A 16043-nucleotide genomic window follows, 5' to 3' on the forward strand; every position below is an offset into this window, starting at 1 on the left:
CTCTGCTGCCCCTCCGTTACTATGCTTTGTCACACGTGAGACTGTATTGTGTTGATAAATTGTGCTGCACAGTTGCACAAAATGAGTCCTCAGCTTTTATCCCATTTTAAATCAGCCTTTTTGTTCATTCCTGTGAAAGACAATTTCTTGTCGGTACAATTATTTAACCTTTTATATCTGTAAAAATAAGTCATTGCCCAACCCTGTTTGTCTGTGTTCTGTGGGTCTTTGTAGTTATTATTGTTTAGATTTTGCATGTTTTGTTAATAATAATAATAATAATAATAAACATTTTTTTAGTCTTATTTTATGCCCTCTTTTTTATTTTACAGAGTGAGAAGAATGAACGAGCCTTTTCTCTTGAAAGTTGTCCTTCTGGACAACACCAGCCAAAGGTTGGCCTTTTTAAACAGGTGCCCAGACTCAGTTGAGGAACTTGTGAAAGAAGTCCATTGTCAGTGTGGGCTGACGTCAAATGTGTGAATTCAATTTTTGGACCCACGTTTTGACAATGAATTCATGAATCTCACCAACACACGTAAGCTCCAGCAGAGAGGCACTATCAAAGTCATCCCTCTTTCAGAAGCATCGTCTTCAGTTTCCTCATCTTGTTCATATTTTGCTGTCACCCCAACGAGTGTGACGTTTCCTCCCCCAGTTCCGAATCGTCTACCTCAAAGGAAAGTTGGCTATCAACATTTATTATTCCAGATGCATCATTAAGTTGGATTCATTTTCATAAGTTTGTAATCTGAATGTCTAAAAAGAATCTTCAGCGTCATCAAAGTTGTTGTCGTCACTTTTCAGGAGTTGCAGGTAAATGTCTCGATGTTCATGGAGCAGTGGTTTGGTTACTGATCCAGACACCATCTTAGTAATCATACTGCCAAGACAAGGTGTGATATATGAAACAAACTGAATAAAGAGCAGAAATATTATTTCAATTAGGATTAAAAGATTTGCTGCCAGGAGCCCGCAGCCAGCCAGCTCCACAGGTTTCTCCCATGGTGTGGTTATTCTCCACTGCTTCCCTAAGAACTGTGAGATTTGCAAAAGCTATAGAAACAACATAAATGAGGACAGAGAACAGCACCAAGACTCAGCCCATGCCTATTCTTTAGTGGAACATGAAATCTTGTCCCAGAGGATTTATGGGACAGTTGGGTGAAAATACTACAAAGTCTACATGTATTTTCTAGTGTTAGGATCAGTTACTTTGAGTGACTGCGTCAGTTTCTCCTTTTGCAGATTTCCATTGGCACAGCGAACTAAAACAAAGATATATAAGAACTTCATGTCTTTAAGTGTTCTGTTTATTGCTGTATGTGTTGCTCCTGAATCTTACAGGAACTATAAGTGTGGCCCTGGGCTGGGTCCCACCACTTGTAATTAAGAACTGTGTAGAACTGTGTAACTTCAGTTTCACATTTGTTCTTTTCTGTTGCCATGTGACTGCGCTGCATTTACTGTTCCAGGTTGTTTGTGTTGGTATTGTGTTGCAGTTGTTATCATGTTAATATTTAACATTGTTCTTTGTTTGGACCCACCTTGCAGGATAAGTCTTTTGGATTGGCCAACCAGCACTTCCTAGCTGCAGGTGTGGGTGACGTCACAGATTGGTTCCCAACCTATTTTCCTCTGCGACCCCCTTCATGCAAATACTGAAAAAACATCGGCTTCCTGCCCCACCCCATGCTAAACATGCTTGGTTTTTTGCTTTCAAAAGTGAGATTCTCACCATAAATAATGTTTTCTGAGTCCTGTCCTTCGATAAAGTTAAATTAAGTTAAATTTATTATTTTTTTTATTAAATAGGGACAATGAACCACTGTATTAGATAATTGGGTAAAACCAAGTGGAGGGTTTCTTTTTTTGTATGTGTGATTTATACCGCATCACTTTTTTGTAGTTGTTTGTAACTGTTTAGTGTATTAATATTTGTGTAAAATAAAGTTTCTGGGTATATTGCTTTTGGGGAAATAATATAGTCTAAGTCAGAACAGGTGTGTTTTCTATTGTGTAAACAGCTTGCGAGTGAGGAAAAGAGCTGTGCTTTACACCACTAACTGAATATCGGAGTGTTAGAAAGTTCTGAGAGGACGTCCTCTATTGTAGGGAGAGGAAAGTGGCTCCTTTGGGGTCAATGCAAATCCACTGTTTCCACTGGGCTTTGTCACTATCACCATGTTGATTATCCAATCTGTGTATCGTTCCACCAGAGCTATGATGTTTCTCCTCTCTAGGTCTTGCAGTTCCTCTTTGAGAGGGGTCATCACTGCAACTGCACCCCACTGCACAGCTCAAACCTCTTCATCAAGTTTGCGGGCGACACGACCTTTGTGGGTCTCATCAGTAACGGGGATGAGACAAACTACCGGAGCAAGGTGAACCACTTGGCCTTGTGGTGCTCACTCAACAATCTCTCTCTGAACGTTGAGAAGACAAAAGAGATTGTTGTGGACTTCAGGAGAGTCCACTCCCAACATGCTCCTCTGACCATCAACGGTGCTGCTGTGGAGAGAGTGAGCAGCACTAAATTCTTGGGTGTACACATCTCAGAGGACCTCTCCTGGACCAACAACACAACAGCACTGACCAAGAAAGCCCATTAACTCCTCTACTTCCTCTGCAAGCTGAGAAGAGCTAGAGCCCCGGCCCCCATCATGCAGACTTTCTATAGAGGTACTGTGGAGAGCATCCTGTCCAGCTCCATCACAGTGTGGTACGGCTTCTGCACCGCGTCCTGTCGCAAGTCCCTCCAGCGCATTGTGAGAACAGCCGAGAAGATCATCGGTGCCCCTCTCCCCTCCCTCTACGACATCTACTGCACCCGCTTCACCCGCAAAGCTCTCGGCATCGCTGGTGACCCCACCCACCCGTCACACAGCCTCTTCAGTCTGCTGCCTTCAGGGAGGAGAATGCGGAGTCTCAGCGCCAGGACCAGCAGACTGAAGGACAGCTTCTTCCACCAGGCTGTCAGGATGCTAAACTCTCTCCCTGCCCTGCCCCCCCTCCCCTCGCTGCCCCCTGCCCAAAACCTCCAGACTCTGAACCCCCCTCCCACCAGCTCTGAACTGTTTATGGTCACTTAACTTACCAGTATATAAGCTAAACCTGCACAACTGCCATGCCATTTGCACCACTGTATCCATTTTGCACTATCTGGTTTTCTTTACCCAATGCTGCTACTTGTGCCTTTTTCATTATTTATATTATCTTGTTTTTATTCTATTATATAGCATAATATAGTCTTTTATATATTGTATAGCGTAGAAGAGACCTTTTTTTTTACTTAAAGATGCATGTTAAATGTTTATTGTCTGCACCCTGGGTCTGAGTGAAAGTTAAATCTGGATCCTCTGTATGTCTTGTACATACTGCAGAATTGACAAATAAAGTGACTTTGACTTTGAACTGTCAGCCTGCATTTTGCCAGTTTCAGCAGTTGAATGCTTTGGCCTATTTCTATGAAATGGTCCCCCTCCCAAAGCCTGGCCCATTGAAACTCTAATCTGTAAAGCTTGTCTTGTACTTGAGAAGAACTTTCTGTGTGTTCCAGCTTTCATTGTTTTGTTCTGAGACCACATGTAAAGACTTATATCTGACTTTGTGTTTTTGACCTGCATCGTGTCCCAAAGTGGTTTTGTTTGCCACACTTCTTGCCAAAAGCTGGACATTTTTCTTTTGCATTTCTTTTGCTCGTGATTTCCAACAAACCGACAGCAAATGTCATGTCTTTTGGTTTCTTTGTTGTGTGTGTGTGTGTCACTGTATGTACTTCCTCTATCTGTCCTTAAAGTCTTACCGGTCTATTTTGACAGTTCCAGGCTCTGCATAGCTTCAGGCATTTGTCCAGCCTCAGTCTTCCCTGAGCAACCTCCCTCTCAGTGCCTGACTGTTTGTAACACACTACATGGTTTCTAATTAATGAATGTCCCCAGAATTACAGGTTCTGGCTAATAATCTAAGGGCCATGACATATTTCTCTATGTTTTCATCTGTTTCTTGATTTTGCTAAGAAAGACTATAACTCTACAGTCTCGCACATGATAGGTTTTAGAAATGAGAAAACTGCTGGGTTTCACTGGAAAATGACTAGTTACTGACAACAGAGGCAACAAAAAGAAACCAAAACATTATTTTAAAGTACAGGGTCAAAAAGGTCCAAAGACAAAAACTCAGTTCTCATTTATGTTTCTGAAGATTCTTTGTTTTATACACGAACAGAAAACTTTGATTAGCAAATCAAATCTTACCAAAAATAACACTTAACATTAAACTCATAATACGTCATTGGTATGCAGTAATTTGACTAAAGAAAGATATTAAATCTGTAACTAATGTAAACAATACATTTTAATTCGATACATGGCTTTGGAAAAAGAAGAACTTGAAACAAAGATAGAATTAAATTTTAAAGTTGTATACAGTTAAGATCTTATAGAAAGTGTTTCAGCTGTTTATAAAGAGAAGATCTTCTGCTTTTTCCCACAATTCTTATTCATGCTATGGAAATTCAGGATGAGCAAAGGCTGATTTTAAAACTGGAGTTACTCCTGAAGGCACCAGTGGCTTCAGGTTTCCTTAGGAAAGGATCTTGAACGTACTGCCGTCGAGAGGTGACACTATGCGTCTGGTTGAACCCGGTGAGTGGAGAGGCCTCCACCTGTTCCTCCAGATGACTGTACACAGCCGGGAAACCATGAGGATGCACGCCAACACCAGCAGTATGACTGACAAGACCAGAGAGTAAAATCACATCATCATGATACACTTTCTGCTTCAGCACCACAATTTAAATTAAACTGCTTAACTAATCTGTCAGTTTATCTTTATGTCCTTATTATTTATTATTATATGTCCCCATTATTTATTTATTATAATAACTTATTTTTGCAAGTTTGTTACAATTTAAGAAAACCAGTTTTTACATATAAGATCATCTGAGTTCAAGTTTTTTATCCCTCCCTATTCTCTATTATAACAAACATCAGTCACTATATATACCACATTCATTATTAGTACTAGGCAACACCATATACATCATATTATAATGACATACTCAGCATGTATCACCTTAACCAACAATACATGTTTGTAAGGGATGGATGCAGTAATAATAACCATCGTAACATGTTTTATAGCAACAATGAAGAATGATGAAAATAATATAGTAATAATAATGTGTACAGGGTTTACATAAACTACTACTATATAACCTACAACACTTAAATAATGAAACTCTAAGTATTTAGTTCATTTGGGTGCCAGTGCAGAACGCATTAGGCACACATGTCACAATCGCTGTGTCATGACTTTCAGTGTCTAATTCCACTTGCAGTTTCGATGCCACCAGAAAATTTAAATGAAAAAGTCTCGACTGGGATTAGTGTGTTTTTAATTTCGCTGTACAGACGTCTGCAACACTGCAGTGTAAACTTTCGTCCCATAGGAATGAAATGAGTCATACTTCCAGCTCAGGCTTACTTTCACCTAGAAATATCATTCAAAGTTTAAAGGTGTCACAAAAAATAAAATCTTAGCTGACTGAAAGGACATCTTTATAGCTTTCACAGGTTTGACACAATTAGGAAAAATCTGGTCTAAATCTGGTAAAAAAAAAATATTTTAAAACAAACGTTTTTTGTACATACACACATTATTTGTCAAGTCAGTGTATTTAAGCCTTTGGTTTCAGTTCCTCCGTGCCAGATCACTGTTGTTCCCCATGTTCCAGTCTGTATCAGTTTTCCTTTTTCTTTGGAATTAAACCCTGGGTTATCACATTTGTCTGCTTACTGCCTCATCTGCCTGCATCTGGGTCCTCACCTCAGCCTCAAGCCTTCGCTCCTGACAAAATATTTGTGTTGTAAACACAAATCTGATCAGAGGTCAAACAGCTGATCACCAGATCTCAGGCCAGTAGAGCAGCTTTGGGATGTGGTGGAACGGGAGATTCTCATCATGGATGCAGCCGACAAACCTGCAGCAGCTGTGTGATGCTGTCATGTCAATATGGAGCAAAATGTCTTTTTTAACTTTTTATTTCTTTTTAACTTGTCCTGTCCAGCACGGTAACAGCAGAATGATGGTCTTGCTGTGTTGTGCTGAACCAATTTGCTTTTGCAAGGAGAGGTTTATGGATATAAGGCCCCTCTTGATCTAATTTTTTATTTCTTTATTTACATATATTGTTTTATCTTATTTAATTCGGATTGCTGGACCTGACGGGAGGGAACAGGAACAAAAAGGACAGTAATGGAGAGACGTAAAAAGAAAAGCAGAAAACAGGAAGAGGAGACAAAGATCCAGCAGATAGAAGCAACAAACTTCAGTCCAACCTAACAGCAGGGAGGTTGGCTACAGTCCCATGGATCTTACATTTCTGAATAATATGTGCAGCTGCAGTCACAGGAACATCAAGCTGCTTGGAGATGGTCTTATAGCCTTTACCTTTAACATGCTGGTCTATGATTTTCTTTCTAACCTCCTGAGACAACTCTTTCCTTTGCTTCCTCTGGTCCATGTTGAGTGTGGTACACACCATGTCACCAAACAGCACAGTGGCCACCTGTAGCCTATATATAGGCCCACTGACTGGTTACAAGCTTGTAGACACCTATGATGCTAATTAGTGGACACACCTTGGATTAACATGACCCTTTGGTCACATTATTTTCAGTCTTTTCTAGGGGTACCATCATTTTTGTCCAGGCCTGTTTCATAAGTTAATTTTTTTAAATAATTCTGTTGAAACATGGTTGAAAAGCAATAACTGACTTTCACTGGTTAAATTTTAGAGAATTTTTATTTATTATTTCTTTTGTCAGATTCAGGTTATTCCTGTGAACATTGTGAGTTTTTCTTTCATTAACTGAAGGCTACCAACAATTTCTCTATGTGTTAGATGGGTAAATGTTTGTCTTTAAGTGTAATTCTCTGATTTTGTTTGAGATACAGAATTTAAAAGGAACAAGCCACTTTTAATGCCAATTTATATTTCCAAAACCAGCATCCCAAAAGAATTTCCCTCTTGGTGTTATTTTTTCAGAATTGGGGTTTTCTCTCTCTCTCTCTCTCTCTCTCTCTCTTGCTCTCTCTCATAATAAAAACATAGCTCAGGGGTACAACAGTAAAATATTTTACAGAGGGGATTTCACTTTATTATAAATGACCAAAGTTTGGATGGCCTTCGGATTTGTTGGACCATTACGTGCTTCAAAGTATTGGTTGGTAGTTGAGTATTGGGTATTGTACATTTACATTTATGTAAAAGATATTTAGCAGACTAAATAAAAAAGTTCAGAATGAATATATAGTCCTTTCCAAGATCATTTTTATCATAGAAAAAGTCTTTCTTTGTTAAAATTATAGAAGTACCAAATAAATTATAACATAAAAGTTCAATCCTGAAAAACCTGACATAGACACAATAAAAAATAAAAAGTGCATGGCATCTTCTGGGCATGACTTAACCAGGTACAAAATTCTGGGATCTCATTTCTGTATCTTTTTAATACTTGGTTTGTAGGATAAATTAGCTGAATTATTTTAAAATGAATTTCTTTGACTTTATTTGTGCAAAAAACTTATTATTATAGCAAATTTGTCTCCAATTAATGTCTTTGAAGATAGCATTTCAGAAAAAATGCAGCGGGGTAAAAGACAGTAAATCATATGTCTGAGGTAGTTATTATTACATTTTTGTCCTTAGTATTAGTTCCATTTAATGTAACTGCAAAATTTAAATTTTCTGATGCTGACATCGTTAAAAAAAAAAAAAAAAAAAAAAAAAAAAGTTTAGAGCAGATACAATGTGGGCGGGTCATTGTGGGCCCCGCCCACAATGCCCCACCCACATGGAATTCTTGTGCGTTGCCATGGCTAGGCCTGTCCTTTGATTTTATGATGTCATCTGTCCTTTGGTGTGATTTATATATATCATATAATTCCATTATTTTGATATCATTCACAAGTTAGCAGCTCTGAAACATTCTTCATCACAACTTTAACGTGAGAGAAATTCTGTTTAATTAGAAATGGCTTCAAGAATAAATAAGATTCAGCTACCATCAGTGGAACAACTGAAACCCATAACTAGACAGGAGATGGTGGAAAGAAATTATCAAATCCAAAAGCAAAAACATGACTTACATTATATAGAAATGAAAGAAAAGATTAAATCTTTTCGTCAACAAAGGGATGCTGAAAAACTCCAAAACGAAGAGCGTCTGAACAAGCTTATAGCCCAGCAGAGAGAGTTCGAAAACCAGGAACGGCAGGCCAAGTATAAACTTATCCAAAGAAGGCATCTTCAACAAGATCCGTATGTTCAAAATTTCAATACAACATACAGAACAGAAAAGTGCTATTTAGAAAACGAAAATCTGAAAGCAATTAATAACATGAAAAGACAACATGAACAAGACCAAGACAGGAAATACCAGGAGAGTGTAGCAAGACATAATTCTGAAGCCTTAAAATATAATGAGGCTTTAGCTAGAGAAAAACAGAGAAAGGACAGTATTAATTGTGAGGCTAACAGGAAGATTATTGCAGAAAGGAAAATGGTGGCAGAAACAGAGAGACAGTTGAAACTGGAGGAACAAAAATGGCAAAGAGACCAGGATTTGAAGAAGATTCCAGATTCAGCGATACAAGAGGCCGAGAAACGGAGAACCAGGGATTTTCTCCGGCAAAATCAGCCACGACAAAGAATCTCCAAAAAAATGAGCTATAAAGCCCGACTTGAAGAAGGGGATGAATTTTTCCGTTATAACTATGAGATGAAAGCTAAACAGCGGAAATTAGATGAGGACCGAGCTTTGACCAATAAACGCCGTGAGATAAATACACAAATTGTGTCAGAAAAACTGGCTGAAACAAATAAAATAAAGGCTGCTAAGGAAGCTCTTTTCGAAAAGAAATTATTCAGAGAGGAAACAGAGCAACGAGTCATGGCGGCAATGCGAGAAGAGCAGGCCAGGCAGAATAAAAAGGTAAGTGCTAAATTACATGAGAGAGACCTTTTAGAGCAGATAAGGCAAAATAAGATTTTAAAAGATGCAGAGTGTCAGCAGAAATACGTAGAAGGTCTAAGAGCATTCGAGTCTGATAGATTATATAATCTAGAACAAGAGAAGAAGCGTCGAGTTGAAAAGGAAACTCGTGATTCAGATTGTCTAGAAAATATGGCCCTTCATAAAGAAAGATGTGCATTTAGAGAAAAGCAGGATAGAATAGAAAAGGAAAAAGTGATTCAGATAGCTATAAAAGAGCGTGAGGAAATAGAACGAGAACGTAAGGATTATATAACAGCTAAAGTTGGTAAGGCTGTAGAGAAGGGGCTTAATGTTGAACGTCTTCTAAATTATAACATCAAGCCAAATATGCATCTCAGTTCAGTTCCGAGAGGAAAACCATTAGGCTGGTATGATACTCCCGAGACGCGTGCCGCGAAAAAATTGCAGGCAGCTAGGGACATGCATGTCCCACTGCCAAACAAAAACACCGCCATGGTGCCAGGTGTTAAAAGACAAGCCGGACACCAAGTTACAGTAAGGGATATAGTTGCAGGTGCAAATGACAGGACAACTGTCCCAAAAACCGCCAAAGAACTAAATCCTTACTGTCCTCTCCCCAACATTACTTCAAGGCATAAAAACACTTTGAACGGCAGGACAACAACGGTCCCAAAACCCGTCAAAGAACTGAGACCTTACAGTCCTCTCCCCAACATTGATCCAAGGAATACACACACTTTGAACGGCAGGACAACAACTGTCCCAAAAACCGCCAAAGAACTAAATCCTTACTGTCCTCTCCCCTACATTGCTTCAAGGCATAAAAACACTTTCAACAGCAGGGCAACCACAGCCAAGCAACCATCACACCAGTGAAACAATTCACCACTCTCCCAAAAGCTTACACAAACCAGGGAAAACTGTCAATAAAACGACAACAGGAGTCATCCCACCCAGAATCACAACATCATCCCACCAAATATTCCCCTCAGGAGAAAACTGTCAAGCTCTGGTTGGCCTCCTAGGACTAAATAAATTACATTTAATCCTTAAAATGGGGGCCAATGCTGAAGAACTTGAGTAAAAATAAGTCTTCAAACAAGATTTAAAAGACCTAAAAACAAACAACACAATCTTAAACTCAACTCTAAAGAAACAGTTAGCCAGTGCAGTGTATACTGGTATAAAGGCCCAATATCAAGATCCACAGCGTGGTAGCCTGGAGTTCTAAGGAACAGGACTTCAGTCTTTTCCTCATTTAAAAAGACATTTTAACCATCCAGGACTTACCATCTTCTAAACAGTTTAACAAGGAGTTTTTAGGAGTCTGGCTGATTCACTTCAGAGGGATGTATATCAGTGTATTGTCTGCATAGCAGTGATACGAGATGCCATGGTTTTTTTTAAAAACCCGTCTAGCAGACATTGTTAAGACCATTTAAAAATGACTGAAGTTGGATAAAACAGCTTTCTCCAGCAACTTGGAAAGAAAAGGCAATTTTGAGTTCAGAAACAGAAGGAAACAGAGTGTTAAAGCCCTAAAACTAAACAAAATCAAATCCTATACTACAATAAAATCAAGAATAAAAAAACTATTAAAAAAAACTATTTAAAATATATAAATATATATATATATATATATATATATATATATATATATATATATATATATATATATATATATATATATATATATAAAACAAAAAGAACCAACAACAACAAAACAAAACAAAACAAAACAAAAAAAACCCAAGTAACTCTGCCAAAGTGTCTCATTTGGGTCACTTTGCCGGTCCCAAGCCCGGATAAAGGAGGAGGGTAATGGAGCTTGTAAATTTTAGAAAACCAGCCTTGAAGACTCTGTTCAGGGTTATGCTGTATAATTTAGGTTAAAACAACATAACCAGTGAGCACATAAAACAGATTGAAGGTAAAAGACCAGAAGAGAGTAAACCAACTACATACAAAGTTATACATAAAGTTTGTTCAAACTGTGCCTGCATTGACGTAACGAGTGAAACTCTGTGTGTGATAAGGTGGAATGTAAGTCACAATGATTTCATTCAAACGTTATTCACACTTTATTTTCCTCTTTTTTGTGCAAGTCAGTGTCTCACATGTGCAGTTAAAACGTTTGATGTTTTGAATTGAGTGTGCAGAACAATCTGATATTTCCAGCTTTTAGAATTTTTCTTACCATTTATTTAATTCAGTCTTTTTCATTTAACAAAAAACGTAATAAAAACAAACAAAAAAAAACATAACACACATATAAAAGTATGTGTGCGTATATATACATACATACATACATATATAAATATTGGTATATTCCCACGAATCCAAGTCTCCCCACAAAAGACTACCCCGGACCCACCCCGAGGGCGGCAGAGGAAGGCCCCAGCCAGAGCCCCCGCGGTCACAGGGCACAGGAAACGGGTATGAAAAGAAGCCATTGCCCTCACCTTCCCCGCTCGTGACTGTCTGTGTGTTTACAATTAAAAGTGAGGGGAGTAACCACGCTGTGCCAGGAGCGAGGCCGCTCCATTTTCTGCCACTTCTCTGGAGTCGGGTCGCGGGAGCAGCTGCCTCCAAAATTTCAAAAGAATGTTTCCAAACCTTTGTTGAATCTATGCCACGAAGAATTAAGGCAGTTCTGGAGGAAAGAGGGGGTCCAACCCGGTACTAGAAGGTGGACCTGATAAAGTGGACGGTCGGTGTGTGTTCATGATGTTAAACTCACCAGTAAAGACAGAATTTGGGGTGGGATCAGCTGGGTTAAAATGTTTGTAGAGGATTCCAACCAGAGCAACGATCACCACAGGGTAGACAGTCAGAATGTTTCTGGTCCAGCGGTCCAGAACCCAGTTTTCTAGAATGAACCTGAACAAAGAGACACAGCAAAGCAAACATCAAAGGACTGAAGAAAAGAATTTGCTGCAATTTCTTAAAATGTCCTAAAAGAAAGAAATCCCAAACAATGACAGAGGGGTCAGAGTAATGATGTAAAGTAATAACAGCAAAGCTTACCATCCCACCACCTCTGCAAACAGGATACACAGACACGCCGTGGCCGCCGTGCTCTTCTCAACCCCCCACAGATGAAGAACCACACAGAAGTTGATCAGAGAGGCAATAGATGTCCATGTAGCATAGACCGTCAATCCGTTCTGGACCTGATACAACCACACAGCATGCTGTTATTCAGACGGGACAAAGTTCATGTTTGACCGCACACCAACCTACCAGAATCCTGAGACAGGCCAGAGTTTTACGGTGATACGTCTGCAACCACATCCCATAATAATCTGTTGCAAAGCAACAGAAGAACAAAGCACCATAGTTGGAAATCACAATGCAGATCAACACAACCAGAGCGGCCAGCATCAACCTGAAAACCAGAGAAAACATTAGGATAAAGATACAAAGATTTTGTGTTACTGCTGTGTATGTTTATTTTTATTATTTATTTTTCCTCAAACAAAACAGTAAAACACAATTACACATTTCATGTTAACTGTCTTCCCTGCCTCCCCTCCAGATACAGAATGTTAATGTGATGTTTCTCATTTTACTCCAGGTCACCAGTAATCTGTCCAGTTTACCAGTCAGTGTTCCCTGTGCAGAAGCAAAGGACTTACTCCCTATCCCACAGCAGGAGCCAAGTCATGTTGGTGGTCATGCTGAGCAGCCAGCAGAAATAGAAGGCGTACGGCAGCAGACACTGAGCCCAGGATCTATTCACAGAAACAGCTATCAGTTTCATCCTGCAGGATGCTGCAGTTCAGATTTAGCATGACTGTTAAAGCTGACTTACCCTCTGCAGACAAATGAAGTGATGAAAATGACCATCAGGGTCAGCCAGGTGTAGATAACACCCCAGATAGAGAAGGTCCAACCAGCTGGAGTGATATCCGTCTCATACCGGGCTGAGACATTACCGGTACTGGAGTGGAAAGGACCTAGGAGTCAGAAATATTCAGCATTATTGACACCCAGCGCTGAGCTAGTTAGCATGTCGTGGGTCTGACCCAGCGGCACGACAGAGTCTGCTCTGTTCTTTTCTCTAGATGCTTCTGTTGCATTTCCAGTCTAGTCTGGTGTCTAGCTCAGGGGTGTGCAACCTGTGGCTCCGGAGCCACAAGTGGTTCTCTGGACCTTCCACAACGGCTCTTAATACATGGCTAATAATGTTAAAGAATTAAATATAGATATAATAAAGAAATGCAGGTTTTTAGCAATTTTTCTTTTTTTTCACAGAATATTTGCAATAGATTTCTACAGCATGACACTAAAAGTACCAGTCATTTATTTTTTTCTGTTTTTCTTGTCATTAGGTTGGAAACTATGGACTTCATTTATTTTTACATAATTTTTCACAAATATCTACATCCCATAAAAGAAAGTTTCATGTTTTTCTTTATTTTAAAGCCTAATAATAAAAATAAAAATGTGGTTGAAAATAAATTTCCTATAGTAGATAAAATGATAAGTTGTCTTGTTTCAAAAGGTCTCTTAAGCTTTATTTCGCTGGGCTGAGGGAAAAATCGCTCTTTGGATTGTAAAGGTTGCAGACCCCCGGTCTAGCTGAACTTCGAGGTACTTGTTTTCCTCCACCTCTTCTCCCAGGATGTAAACAGCGCTTCGTTTACTCCTGTTCCACCTGGAGTTAACAACTGATTGAGTGTTAACTGTAATGGGTCCTGAAGGTGTCGACTTGCTGACTGAGGAGAGCCAACAACAGTCTCTGAGGAACTTTCATGAGGGGAGATGTTACGACAACTGGCCTGTAGTCATTTGGTTCAGATGGTTGGGTCTTTTAGGTACTGGAACAGGACAGGATATTTTCTATAGCACTGAAAATCTTTTCTGACTGATGTTGAAAAAGGTGCTGAAGAATCCAACATTGTAGTTCTGAGCAGGTTTTCAGAACCCTGGAGCTGAAACCATCTGGACCTGCAGCCTTGTTGAGGTGGAGGCCGAGGACGTCTCAGGAGACGTACAGGCTAGGGGTGGAGGCCGAGGACGTCTCAGGAGACGTACAGGCTAGAGGTGGAGGCCGAGGACGTCTCAGGAGACGTACAGGCTAGGGGTGGAGGCCGAGGACGTCTCAGGAGACGTACAGGCTAGGGGTGGAGGCCGAGGACGTCTCAGGAGACGTACAGGCTAGGGGTGGAGGCCGAGGACGTCTCAGGAGACGTACAGGCTAGAGGTGGAGGCCGAGGACGTCTCAGGAGACGTACAGGCTAGGGGTGGAGGCCGAGGTCGTCTCAGGAGACGTACAGGCTAGAGGTGGAGGCCGAGGACGTCTCAGGAGACGTACAGGCTAGGGGTGGAGGCCGAGGACGTCTCAGGAGACGTACAGGCTAGAGGTGGAGGCCGAGGACGTCTCAGGAGACGTACAGGCTAGGGGTGGAGGCCGAGGACACCTCAGGAGACGTACAGGCTAGAGGTGGAGGCCGAGGACGTCTCAGGAGACGTACAGGCTAGAGGTGGAGGCTGAGGACTAACTTTGCTCAAAATATTGGATCATACTTGTCTTCTGCCCTCTATGATACCAGGAGTATAAATGTATGGTAATAAATGGTAAATACCCCCCCCCCAAAAAAAAAAATTAATAAAAAAATAAAATTGTAACACTTTTGTTAAAGGGTCAAGTAAAGACATTAAAAAAGGAACTTTTCTTATTGTTTCATGGTTAGGAAATTAAAGGGTTAATAGAAAAAACGCAGTCAGAAACACACTAAAGAAAGAAAAACTTCCATCCAGATGTGGGACACACCCTGGCATTTACATGTCGCCATTCCAACTTTTCCAGAAGATCCGGGGAAACTACGTTATCAGTAACAACGACTGTATCCCTCCATTTTATGGCTAACTCTTCCTTCCCGTTACAGAAACAAACACAACCTGCAGAATCAGCACAAAACAGCTTCTCGTTGTTCTAGTAAACAAAAAGAAACGACCTGTGGTTCAGTGGGAGCAGCTTCGTGTCCAGTACAGAACCCGGTGTGACCAGTACAGAACCCAGTGTGACCAGTACAGAACCCGGTGTATCCAGTACAGAACCCAGTGTGACCAGTACAGAACCCGGTGTGACCAGTACAGAACCCGGTGTGTCCAGTAACAGAACCCAGTGTGACCAGTACAGAACCCAGTGTGACCAGTACAGAACCCAGTGTGTCCAGTAACAGAACCCGGTGTGTCCAGTACAGAACCCAGGGTGTCTGGAAGCCTCGTGTCTGATTCCGCTTGGGCAAAGCGACTTGTTTTCTGGTTCCAGTAAACAGACCGGACTGGTTCCGGCTCTCGGACCACCGGGGCCGTGAACTTACCTTTTCCTGCTCCGGCCAACCCGTTAACGACCAAAACGGCCACGTAGACCAACGAACACGCGGCGATGATGAAAACTCGACCCAGGTGGTTGTCCTTCATTCTGGTGAGCTGCAGAGCTGTTGAGATGTCAGAGGAAAGCAGGGCGGAAACAGTGATGCCTTCACTTGCTCTTTGGAAACCTGCGTTATGCAGAGTTTGTCTGTAGCCACAAGCGTCCCGCCCATTTAAATTAAATTAGGCAACTTTTTCCTGTGGATATGACAGGGGCGTAGCCATCATTTTAGAAGTGAGGGGGACAAATTGTTTAGAGGTCTATTGAGTGATTTATCATCCTCTCACATTCAGTTGCATCTATCCTTAGCAGCTAAAGAACCACATAACCACAAACAGCACAGCACCAGGGAACCAACTTTAGTTCTTTAGATTTTGATAGTATATCACTTTAAAGTCAAAATTTAAAATCTAAAGCTGCCAAACTCTGGTTGAGTTTACGTAGAATGACCCTGGAGCATCTACAGGGTGAGTAGCCAGGTTATTAAGTGCCAAATGAAAACACTGAAAACAAAAAGTTCTGTAAAACACTTTTCCTGTTTAAAAAAATCAGCACCAAAATGAAATGAAAGTGACAAGGTAACAGGGTAATAAGCCACATAATTTAATGGCAAGAAGCAACAAGTGAAAGTGACA

General features: G+C 40.6%; 1 protein-coding gene across 1 annotated transcript; it reads right to left on the reverse strand.

Moving 5' to 3' along the window:
- Positions 1–4338: 4338 nt before the first annotated feature.
- LOC121643801 lies at positions 4339–15553 on the reverse strand. The gene is made up of 7 exons (XM_041991351.1): positions 15356–15553; positions 12838–12982; positions 12662–12757; positions 12267–12411; positions 12051–12196; positions 11764–11903; positions 4339–4733 (listed from the first exon to the last, which is right to left on the reverse strand). The coding sequence occupies exons 1-7, from the start codon at positions 15453–15455 to the stop codon at positions 4585–4587; spliced, it is 921 nt and encodes a 306-aa protein (XP_041847285.1). The 5' UTR covers positions 15456–15553; the 3' UTR covers positions 4339–4584.
- Positions 15554–16043: the final 490 nt, after the last annotated feature.

Source organism: Melanotaenia boesemani, chromosome 8 (assembly GCF_017639745.1).
Source record: "Melanotaenia boesemani isolate fMelBoe1 chromosome 8, fMelBoe1.pri, whole genome shotgun sequence".
NCBI classification, from domain to species: Eukaryota; Metazoa; Chordata; class Actinopteri; order Atheriniformes; family Melanotaeniidae; genus Melanotaenia; species Melanotaenia boesemani.

What these genes read in the sequence shown, in the direction of transcription:
- LOC121643801 (XM_041991351.1), bottom strand. Translation starts at nt 15,455, where the DNA reads ATGAAGGACAACCACCTGGGTCGAGTTTTCATCATCGCCGCGTGTTCG. An exon ending in TTTGCAGAGGTGGTGGGATG is followed by an intron (nt 11,904 to 12,050) that starts GTAAGCTTTGCT and finishes CTCTTTGTTCAG; the next exon opens with GTTCATTCTAGAAAACTGGG. An exon ending in CCCAAATTCTGTCTTTACTG is followed by an intron (nt 4,734 to 11,763) that starts GTGAGTTTAACA and finishes TGGTCTTGTCAG; the next exon opens with TCATACTGCTGGTGTTGGCG.